Below are 12,540 nucleotides of genomic sequence, written 5' to 3' on the forward strand. Positions count from 1 at the left end.
AAGATGAAAGGATGAAGATGGAACCTTATTGTCCAGCAGAGTTAGGTCACTCTTGGTCAATTTCATAAGCATTCTAGGCATCTTTTTCTGTCATTTCATCACTTGAAGCTCTTTTGTAAATCAAGAGCAGCCGTGATCTCCATTAACAGAGAGAAGCAATCAAATCCAAGTCTGAAATCCTGACTGATTTCTGATGGCAACCAATAATGCAGTGAAATTGTGCACCTGAATCTTCAGGAACTAACCCAACTTCCCTTTTAAAACTCATTTGGTGTCATCAGCCCCCTGGAGCATATTGATAGAATAGGTGTTATCTTCTTGTAGTTTAAAGCAGATCTAGAGCATTCCAAGGCAATCGGAGAATGATCAGTCCATAAAATGGAGTGATGGTGGCTCCTCAAAACCAAATCATATCACCACTGCACTAACACAAAAACCAAATCCAATATGTGATTATAATGTGTGTGTGTGGCCATTGATGACTTGACTTAATAGTTGCCATGGTGACCTGAACGCCCACAGTGCATCAGAATCCCTGCCCAATGAGTCTCCTTTTCCATATGCCTTAGGAACTCCACTGCCAACTGAGTCAGAAAGTCAAGAAGCTTAGGCAAAGTAGTCACTACTGTTGGGATATTTTTTTCTTCTGGTTTCTTCCTTGCTCAGAGCAAAATGTCAGATGCTATAATTCAGAGTTCAAAAATTTATTTAGTTGACAGATCAAGAGCATTGAGTGTTCAGTGCAGCCAGGGCACTACATAAAGAGTGCACACCGTTTTATAGTTTGTTATAAACAACCAGTTAGTGCATGCCTAACTCTAAAATCTTGTATTTTCCTAATATGGCATAATATGATTTCTCATTGTTCTAATTGGTACACTTTATCTCTGTTGCCAGGAGTGTAACAGTTTCCCCTAACTATTTATCTGCTTACAGTATATGACTTTCTCACTTCTGTATAATGACAAAGTACTAACTTTCCTTCTAAAGTGGTGCTAGTTTAGCTTTTTAATAATTGTTTCCCACACTAAGGAACAATCCCAAATGATTGCTAGAGCCCAACTTTACAAATAAGTCCTCATATCTAGCAATCTTCAGACAACACCTCTGAAGGCTTTAAGAGTATTTTAGATAAGAACAGCCAGTCCAACACTTCTGTTCTGGGGTCTCACCTATGTCAGTCCTGGAAGATAGATCAGACTAGGAAACCAGTGCCATGTAAGTCAGCAATTCTTTTATTGTAAATCTATAGGGATAGAATCTTGCAAGCATGAAAGCACTTTTCCCTTCCCTCTCTTTATCTTTACTGAATTAAGGAGGGGTTTTTCCAAGAAGTTCATTCACAGTGCATTTTGCCCTGGGGTCAGTCCCTTTTTATATGACTGTTGCCTTGGGAGTAGCTCTTGTCCCTTAAAGCCATTCTGTGATTCTATATGCTGATACTACATCCAAAATATGAATGAGAACTTTTTAAAGAGGGTAAAACCTTCCTTTGTGCCAGCTAGATCTGAGTGATACAGTATATATCAGGTTAGTCACAGATAAAAGGAACTTTATTACAAGCTATCTAGAGTATTTAAAATACATGTTTTCAGAAGAATTACTAGAGAACACTATTTCTAGAAGATTCTGTATTTTATGTGATATATTGTGTGTATTTTATGTGATATATTGAACAATTTCTACTGAAATATTTGATTTATTGAACAGATATAATGAATTCAGAAACACCAATCCATTTATTCCATATAAATGGAATAAAATAACAGATCTACTTCATTAATTGTGTGCTTTTTAAAATTATATTACTTTGAATAATTCCAGTGGGAAGTTAGCAGTGGCAACTTCTTACTTTTCTAATAATATGATAAGGAAGACATTTGTTCATTTTTAATTATTCATTATTTCTGTTCCCAAATTTTTATTTTTTCAAATAAGTATTTTTGTCAGAAAAGATTAAGCAACAGCCATTTAAATATATTAGAAACAACTATAGAGAATTTTTAAAAAAACCATATAAAGCTCTTTAAGAATTACATTTTTAGTACAAACAACTCTATGGAGGATTTTTTCAGTTAACCTTTGGATAATATCTCCATATTCCATAATAATGGGTAGGCAAGTGTGTGACATCCAGATTATTTGGGATACATTCTCATAATCTCTGATCTTTGAGCCTGCTACCTGAGACTGAAACTGGTAGTTAATAAGGAAAATAGCAATGAAATCTGGATTTATCATTTAATTTCTTGATAAAAATCAGTTGATAAATATGCCTCTCAGACTTATGTATGCCAGACTCCTATCTACTATACATACTATTAAAACACTATTACTTTATCTGGGGGAAACAGTGAATCAGGACAAGAGTTTTTGAACTAAGGTACTTCAAATGGTCTAACTTGCATAATGACTACAAAATCCATGACTCACAAATCCATAAATATAAATAAAATTTGTGAAAGTTGTGCCTGCTTCAAGCTGCTGCTGCAGTTAGGCTGCTGCTGTAGTCATATTAATTTTGAATGCTCCATGGCAGTTTTCCAACCGCTCTTGCAATTCCTCACTCCCTTCCCCACCCAGCAGCAGCCACTTACTTGCTTAATGGGAAGGGAAGGAAGGAAGGAGGGAGGGAGGAAGGAAGGAGGGAGGGAGGGAGGAAGGAAGGAAGGAAGGAAGGAAGGAAGGAACATAGGAACATGAAGAAAGAACTCCCATGTGCCTTCTCTGACGTATGTGGCATCTCCAGGCACCCTTTCTGAGGTATATCTCCTCACATGCTGTCCCTGACCTTCATAGCATGTCTTGCAAACTCTCACTGACTCCCAGGCCTCCTTCATGACCTGCATGGTGTTTCTCACATACCCCTGTGACACCTACGCATGTTTCTCAACTGCACTGGCTCTTTGTTCTCTACTTGATTCATATTGTACTTCTCATGCATCCCCGTGGATCTTCTCTGACCTAATTTCCTACTGGTCACAACCTCCCCAACCTTTGCTGCATCTCTGGCATAGCCCCTGCTTTCTCCCCTACATAGGAGTAGTGACTTACCTGTCTGCTGGCCTTGGAACTGCAACTTTCTGTTGACTTTCTCACTGCCAGCTTCCCACAAGCAAAGTAAAAGGAGAAGCAGACAAGAATTGAAGGGAGGGAGGCAGGGAAGAGAATTAACAACAGAATGTCAGGGAGGGAGGGAGGGAGGGAGGGAGAGAAGGAGGAAAGGAAGGAAAGAAGGTTGGTTTCCAATGTTCCCTGACAGCTTTTCAGAAGGAAACTCAGTGGGAAAGCCAGCAGGAACTCAATCTGTCCTATTGGGGTTTTTTGCCCACCTATCGTCATTCTCTCTTTTTTATTGTTGCTGTTGTTGCTTAGGTAAGGAAATAATTCTGAAACAATGACTGAACAGGGCAAAAGTTGTCTACTCTGGTATAATTTTTAATCATTCCTATTTTATATCAGAAGTATCTATCTTTTCAAGTTTATTCAATTTTTACCCATAGCAGTACTGTTACTATTTTATTTATAAAATTTATATGTTGTCATCTCACTTTGATTCTGTGTTAAGAAGTAGCATGTTGAATGGCATTGATAAATAATATCTGGCAGAGTTCAAACAGACTGTGACAACACAAATGCCGATATGCCCTGTTTGTGAATGTCTAGGAGGGCTATGCCGACTTGTGTTGAAAGAATGTTGAATTGACTGCAAATGAATAAAAGGCTGAGTGGGTTCTCAGTCACCTATTTGATTCTACATTTACAAAGAATTAAGATGAAGCTTTGTAAAATTCAATCATAGGTGGGCAATTGGATCGATCCATTTCTTGTACAGATAAACTTCAGTACAGATAAACTTCATTAGTATTGGCCATTGTATTGTGTATATATTACTATCTTATGGACACATACTATTGTATACTAGGTGAGACATGGTATAGTGGAGATGTAGGAATGGCCTGAAGTATCCTTTATATTTGCCTTTATATCTAGGGGAGTTGGAAATAGGCAACAATGGAGAGAAATTTTTATGGCAATGCACAGAATTTTGCAAGTTTAATGTGAATCCTGCACCAGTCCAATGCAGTTTAGTTCCTGGTAAGTTGTTTACAAATGTTACTCCCCTCTGTTCAATAATGACTTTTAATAAAGATTTTCATGGAGTACATCCTGGAATAAATTTGATGTTCAATGCAAACTAACTTTCTTCCACTGACCACAATGTCAAATATTAAGCTATACTAAGAATTCTTAGAATTGAACAGTTGGATCTAAATAGATGTAAATAAATAATAGTTATTTATGTATGTATTTTTGTATAGGATTGGCACTTTGACATATGGGTCCTAGATTTCAAGGGTAACTGGCAAAGTAGAGATTTCACTCATACGTGTATATGTAAAAAGGGAAAAAGGAACCCCCCCACACATATTAATGACATACTATGACATACTATTCATACGAAGATCCAAATCAAGATCTAACCTCTCCTGGAAACATTTGGATTTCTCAATAAAAATTCTACAGTATGACAGGCAGTCAATACTGAACTAGAAAAAATGAGTACAGTATAAGGATATTTATTCTTATACTGTATGTAGTGGTATAAGAACATTGGATAAAAACTACAAAGATATTAAGAATCATACTACATTAGTATATTTAATTTTTGTTAACTATCATTCACAAAAATGTAATTCTAAAATGTACGTAATTCTGTATTTAGTAAAAAATACAAAATGTAACAAATATATACAGTATATACAATTTTTAGTGCTGTAAATAATAGCTACAAAATATGGGATCAATGATTGAAGGTTTTTTTTTACTGTTTCTAACAAACCTAATTCAGAATTATAGTGGCTCATTTCTATTGGGATAATAGCTTTTTATATGTTCAGGAACAGGGACCTCTAGATCTCTTCACGTGTCTATGATTCATTTACTCATTATCCATTTGTGATTTTTTTTTCATTTGAAAGATAAGTGGAAGACGTCTGTAAGAATAAATATTTAAGTTATATCCTCTGTTGTTAAAAGCTAACTTTTTAGGAATACATTGGCTGCATTTGCAACATGCAATAGGAAGTATACTGCTGTACAATGATAGTTTGCTCTCTTGGTTTTCATGCCAGTGCATGTGGATGAACAACCCAATGTTTGTTTTGTTTAAAATTCCTATCTTAAATAATGAAGATAGGAATTCAATGCCAACAATAGATTATATTTTCAGATTTTTTTGGGGAGGGAGGTATTTGGAAAATAAAAAAAAAGATTCACTCTCATAATGCTAAACAAACCATACATGGAGTTTCTGGTTTATTAAAGCATTCCTGCTGGCACAAATAACCAAACAGTATGCACATCAAACATGTTGTATAAATCAGAAAAGCATAGGAGCCTAGCTGCTGGTTTTAAGCTACAAGTAAAATGGCCAATTGTATCAACGTTGTATTGATCAATTTCAGACCATGTTATCCTATATGACCATCCTCTGGTATTTTAATTGGATAGAATGGAGGTGTGAATTATTTCAGAAGTGATTTCACCAAGGTTCCTAATTATGTTTTCCATAAAAAACATTGTGATTTTATAATTTCTTTTTATGTAACAGTCTTTTGGGTATCTACTGTGTTTGATTTTCTGTACAGAGAAAAAGGTTTTTTCATAAATTGTTGTAAAGTAAGTAATTGTCCTGACTATTAATATTTAAAACAGAATCTGAAGATTAATGGATTCTATTTCATTAAGTGTTTTTTAAAAAATGTTTTAGACCTCTAGCTATTTGTTTTATTATGATGGATTTCAGAAGACAATTAGATGTGTACAGAGCTGTATTTTGACTTTATTGTTGACAGAGGAGGAAAGAGTTGAACAAAATACAGAAAAGAATGTCAAAGATGTTTAATCTCTCTTCAGTAATTTTTATTATGCATAAAGTGAATGAATGAAAAAGAATGAAAAAGACTTTTAAAACTAACACAGATCTGTCAATCACTATGATAATATTATATTTCTAGGCTAATTAGTAATGAATATAAAGGTAAAATGATTGATTAGATTGACAAATTGTTGTTGAAATTATTTTAGTTATTGAGTCATGCCAAAATAGTTATGTTTAGAATATATGATTTAACTTTATGAAAATTAAATTAGCTTTCTTCAGTAGGTCTAAATCCTTTATGTTTTTGTATGGTTTATGGTACTGTAAATATATTTTGGCTCATTCCTGTGGGAGCAATATATTAAATAAATACATTACTTTTTCTGTAGTTCCTGTGATTTGAAAGGAGTATACTTAGGGATACCTGATCTTGTTTAATTTTAGACTTGATTAGACAAACTAGTTTAATTATGCTGTTTTATATAACCCAAAGACTTTGCTAGAGATGGTTGAGAACAGCTTTATGCAATCTAGGCTTTTAGTGTGCTGTGATGACACTGAATGTGTGCTAGTTTTACTTAATTAATTTTTAAACAAACAACAAACAAAAAGTACAACAGCAAGGGTGGATCTAGAGAAATATAAGCAATAATAATTTGTATCCAGCAGCATTAGCTAAAAAGCTGATCTTGCTAGTAAAGGGGGTGTTGGCAGGAATACATGTAACTGTTTAATGGCAAAATCACCTTTCCACTATGCAATAAATCTCTAAATCATCTAATTATAGAACACTATGTTTAAATTTAAAAACAGTGCAATCCAGAATAAGGCAGTGTTGCCAAGAAAACAATCTTAAGGTATCCTTGAAACTACCAAAAGTCAAAGGGATTTGACATTTATCTTTTTTTTAAAGATGGGGGAAGATGTGGAAATTGGCACTGTATTTTTCCCCTTTTTTTGGTTTATCTAGTTGACTCACTGCATCAGCGAAACAATTTACTTTTGGTATAGTTCCTCACATTATAAAGTATAAAATTTAGAATTACAATGAGTCATATATTTGTTTAACACAATCAAGTCTGTACTTAATGTTTGTTCATGCAGCCCTCTGAGGATTGGATTTGGCTATAAATATTGAATTATTTCTGTCAATATATCAGAGCATGTAAATTATATGTGAATCTCATTTATTATCATTACAAGCAATGCATAGCCTAGGGCTGTTATTTTCAATTGAAAATACAGAGAATTAGAATGCACCGTGTCCTTTTTAGGTAACCAAAGACAGCTTGCTTGAAGATTTGAGTCATATAATGATTAAACTTACACATTCTTCAAAACATTCCAAGAGAACCTTTACTTTATTTAACTTACTGTATCTAATCTTCTTTGGCCAACAATTTATAAGGTGACATAAAAAAATCTTAAAGCTATAAAAATAAATTATTCAAATAACTTTAATTGCTGGTAGTTTTAATTATAGATAAACCCACCCACCCAAGTGAATCCTGTATTCTGATAAACAAGGGGAAATGCTTATTTATTACTTTAAAAACAATATCATATAGTTATCTTCGGAAATTGTTAAGAAAGAATGCTGTAGATTACAGTCCCATGTCCACTAATTGGGAGCAATCCCATAGAAATTAATGGACTTCTGAGTAATCATGTATGGGATTGCTTTTCTAATCATACTCAATAGCCTCTTGCATAGACACCAAGGTGGCAGCTGGGTAAGCAATGCGGTCTTGTGGCTCTAAAAGGTTGATCGACATGATTCATAGTAAGCTGGGTTTTCCTCATCAGGATAGATGAAAGAGACATGGTCCTAATTTAGAAGGGCAGATTCATCAATATATTTACTAAATAAAGCATTTTCTTTATTTTTTTCAGTGTAAATATATACTTACTTTCTTCATTGTAGAAATGTTTTACAGTTACATTGTTTTCATATTGTTTCTTTTATCGTTTTATTCCAGCAAATGTTAAATTGCTTTCAGATAACTTATTTTCCCCAAATTTCACTCCATATTATGTATATATTTTAAAAGCTATTAAATCAAGGGCTTTTAATATTTCCAGTTAGTTTGTCACTTATCTATGTATGGAGATATATTCTCTTAACTAACAGCTGAGCCATTTTTGATCTCGTGAAAGTTGAATGTGTGTGTCTCCTTCACATTTTAATAGACTTTGTTGAATTCCAGTTTTTTATATGATTTAGAGTTGTAAATTACATAAACGTAAGATTTGCAAACCAACACCCATTTTCATCTGTGCTTTCTGAGCTGGAATTAATGTAGAATTGATAGCATTTTTAGCCCAATCTGGCACTGGAAAAGCAGCACAAACCATACATTGAATAAACTCATGTGAAATCTTAGAAAACTTGGATGGGGATTCTGTATGGGAGATCTACATACAATCTTTCTTCCATATCATTTGTAAAGCTTGTACTTGGCTTGTTATTATATATTTGACAGAATGACTTATTGTACATTGATTCTTATGTTGAATCTTCACTATACAAAGAATTAATCCAAGAATTACTGCTGTAAAACTACATATACGTATATACATTCATATATATCAATAATACTGCTTATAATCTTGAAATGATTTGGGAGTTAAATTTATAACCTCTTGCTTTGATATCCTAAAACATGATATATTTATCAATTCTGACTTTTAATTATCTATAATTAATAAATTTAAATCTTGATATACCATTTGAAATACTCTATTTTTGTTCTCATTTAATTATTATGAAGTTTAAAAAACATAATATCAAATCTACAATATTTGATATCTAATTGGTATCTGTATTTTATGTGCAGTGCTACACTTTTGGCTTTTTTGGTGGAGCTTCTTAAGAGCTCAGTAGCCATGCAAGAACAAATGCTGGGTGGAAAAGGATTCCTAGTGATTGGTTATCTTCTTGAAAAAGTAAGTGAAAAAGTAATATTGTAGGCATATCTGAATATTTTGATATTATTTATTTGACTTAATTCATGGTTGTGCTATTTGAACATTATGATTTTATAACTAGATTACATTTGTAAATAAACAAAACAAATTTTGGCTTTGCCTTATCTGGTAAACTTCTTATAGTTTTGTATTCTACTTTCTTATATGCTTGCTTTTTATTACATTTTAAAAGTTTCGCTTGGAGAAATCAATATGATTTTGTGTAAGGTTTCAGTATAGAACAGGAAAGCCAGTACACAGTTGTTCAAATAACACAAAATTAAAAGTTCCAAGCTGTCCAAGTAATCTTGAAAGAGGATAAAGTATAAAGAGATTTTGTGACTCTTCACCCCTTCTAAGGTTACAAATATCTCTTCAACCCATACCCCATTACTTATTTATAAACAAAGTATTATCTTCTAAGCCCTTCTAAGTCCATAAAAGATTGTCAGAGGTAACAATGTATCTTGTTTTAATCATGATCAAATAAACCAACATTATATTCCTTCTTTTTACTTTTAAATCTTAATATTTAGTTCATAAAAATATTGACATAGGATTTGATTTCTGTTCTTTTCTTCTTTGTCCTGTGGCTACTATAATAATAATAATAATAATAATAATAATAATAATAATAATAATAATAATAATAATAATAATAATAATAATAATATAATAATAATAATAATAATAATAATAATAATAATAATAATAATAATAATAATAATAATAATAATAAAGTTGGAAGGGACCTTGGAGGTCTTCTAGTCTAACCCCCTGCTCAGGCTGGAAACCCTATACATCATTTCGGACAAATGGTTGTCCATTCTCTTCTTAAAAACTTCCAGTGTTGGAGCAGTCACAACTTCTGGAGGCAGGTTGTTCCACTGATTAATTGTTCTAACTGTCAGGAAATTTCTCCTTAGTTCTAGGTAGCTTCTCTCTTTGATTAGTTTCCATCCATGGCTTCTTGTCTTGACTTCAGGTGCTTTGGAGAATAGCTTGACTCCCTCTTCTTTGTGGCAACCCCTGAGATATTGAAACACTGCTATCGTGTCACCCCTAGACCTTCTCTTCATTAAACTAGACATACCCATTTCCAGCAACCGTTCTTTATATGTTTTAGCCTCCAGTCCCCTAATCATCTTTGTTGTTCTTCTCTGTACTCTTTCTAGAATCTCAACATCTTTTTTTACATTGTGGCAACCAAAACTGGATGCAGTATTTCAAATGTGGCCTTACCTAGGTGTTATAAAGTGGTATTAACACTTCACATGATCTTGATTCTGTCCCTAGCACTGTGTTGGCTTTTTTGGCAGCTGCAGCACACTGCTGGCTCATATTGAAGTGATTGTCCATTAGGACTCTTAAGATCCCTCTCACAGTTACTACTACTGAGCCAGTGCATTTGTACCTGTGCATTTGGTTTTTGTTGCTTAACTGTAGAAGCTTCCTTTTTTCACCATTGAATTTCATTTTGTTAGATAGTGCCCAACGTTCAAGTTTGTCAAGATCCTCCTGTATCTTAAGGCTGTCTTCTGGAGTGTTGGCTATTGCTGCCAGCTTGGTGTCGTCTGCAAATTTGATGAGTTCCCCATCTAGCTCCTCATCCAAATCATCATACTATTTTTTTAATTGAATTGAATTGAATTTATTAAATTTATATGCCGCCCTTCTCCCTAGGGACTCAGGGCGGCTCACAACAATAAAAAGTTAAAAAACATAAAATACAAAATTTAAAAAAAGAATTAAACCATAAATGTAATAAATCCATAACAACCCAATAAGACCAAATTTAAAACTATAGTCAGTCCAGGCCCGATTGTTGGAACACCCATGTCATCAGGTCACGGTGGAAGCACTGAAGGTCAGGGGCCATCCGCAGCTCCGGAGGCAACTCATTCCAGAGGGTCAGCATGCTCACAGAGAAGGCTCTCCCCCTGGGGGTCGCCAGCCGGCATTGCTTAGCCGATGGAACCCTGAGGAGGCCGACTCCGGGAGCGAACCGGGCAATGGGAGGTTGACAATGGCAGCAGGTGGTCTTGCAAGTACCCCGGGCCTAAGCCATGTAGGGCTTTAAAGGTAATTACCAGCACCTTGAATCGCACCCGGAGGGCAACCGGAAGCCAATGCAGCTCGCGCAGGAGTGGTGTAACATGGGAGTATCGAGAAACTCTATAAGCACCCATGCGGCTGCATTCTGCACCAGCTGAAGCCTCCGGGTGCACTTCAAGGGCAGCCCCATGTAGAGAGCATTGCAGTAATCCAGGCGAGAAGTAACAAGGGTGTGGGTGACCGTGCATAGGGCATCTCGGTCCAAAAAGGGGTGCAACTGGTGCACCAGGCGAACCTGTGCGAAGGCCCCCCTGGTCACAGCAGTTAGATGATCCTCCAAGTTAAGCCGTGAATCCAGGAGGGCACCCAAGTTGCAGGCCCTTTCTGAGGGGGGCAATATCTCCCCCCATCAAAAGAAATGGAACATGTTGGACAATACGAGATGCCGGTATCCACAGCCACTCGGTCTTGGCGGGGTTCAGCCTGAGCCTGTTCCTTCCCATCCAGACCCGCACCGCCTCCAGGCACCGGGACATCACGTCAAGGACATCACTGGGTTGGCTCGGGGTGGAGATGAACAACTGGGTATCATCCGCATATTGGTGATACCTCACCCCAAAGCCACGGATGATCTCACCCAGCGGCTTCATATAGATGTTAAACAGGAGTCAATTTTTGAGTCAATTCTTCAAAAGTTTCCTTCAGTATTTTTATTGTTAAATGTTTTGCAACACTTTACATATTTGTAAATCTTTCCTCTATCTAAAAACTTCAGTCTCCTCTAATGTCCAGTTTTTGAAATCATGATTTTTTTTGGGGGGGGATGGTTGGCAGAGCCAGGGAGAGGATTAAAAAGGAGGCATCAGCCTAGAATCATTACATAACCACAAATGAGTCTAGCCCATCTTGATTGTCATTGAATCTTATCTAAATTAGTTGAGAAGATTCTTGTGCATAGGTTTTTAGCAATAAATTGGTTAAATTGAAACTTCAAGTTTGGACCTGGTTTTTTGCGCCTGGCAAATTGCTTCATTTTGTCTTGTAAAAAAACAAAGCAAAATCTAATTCCGATGAAGCTGTTTGGTCTTGATAATTAATTCCAAAATTTTATTGTAAAAGTTTCAATATTCCAGTTTTATCTCAATCCTTAGTCCATTTATAACTTTTATCAGATCAATTTAGCTTTTTGCTGCTTATTTCAGTCTTTACATTCTTAAGCTAGTGCTTAAATTTTTATTTTATTTAGGATTGAAGAGATTTCATGATATTTCAATTTTTTCTTTTTAATAAATTTACAGACATTTCTAAAATTCTGTTTTCACTTTGTCATTATGGGGTACTGAGTGTAGATTAATGAGAAAAAATGAATTTGAACAATTGTAAAATCAGGCTGCAACAACAAAATTGATGAAATTGAAGGGGGACTGAATACTTTCTGAATTCACTGTGTGTGTATGTGTAAGATTTTTTATTTCAGATTAATGCTATCTCAGAACAGTAAATTTACTCCAGTTTTATTTATTTAATATTATTCAGTATTTGAAATTTTATAGATGCACCAGGCTACAAGTAAATTACAGAAAGTTGATTTAAGATTTTCCATTTTTTATTATGATATTTAAAAATATTTAAGT

General features: G+C 34.8%; 1 protein-coding gene across 1 annotated transcript in view; it reads left to right on the forward strand.

The window, feature by feature from the left end:
• The window catches only part of NBEA (neurobeachin), a 372,004-nt gene that overhangs the window by 49,331 nt on the left and 310,133 nt on the right, over positions 1–12,540 (forward strand). The window contains exon 11 of the mRNA XM_083361881.1: positions 8,722–8,830. Within this exon, the coding sequence (XP_083218007.1) occupies positions 8,722–8,830 (109 nt within the window). The remainder of the gene's footprint in view (positions 1–8,721; positions 8,831–12,540) is intronic.

This window comes from Vipera ursinii (assembly GCF_947247035.1).
Source record: "Vipera ursinii genome assembly, chromosome: 4".
NCBI lineage: Eukaryota > Metazoa > Chordata > Lepidosauria > Squamata > Viperidae > Vipera > Vipera ursinii.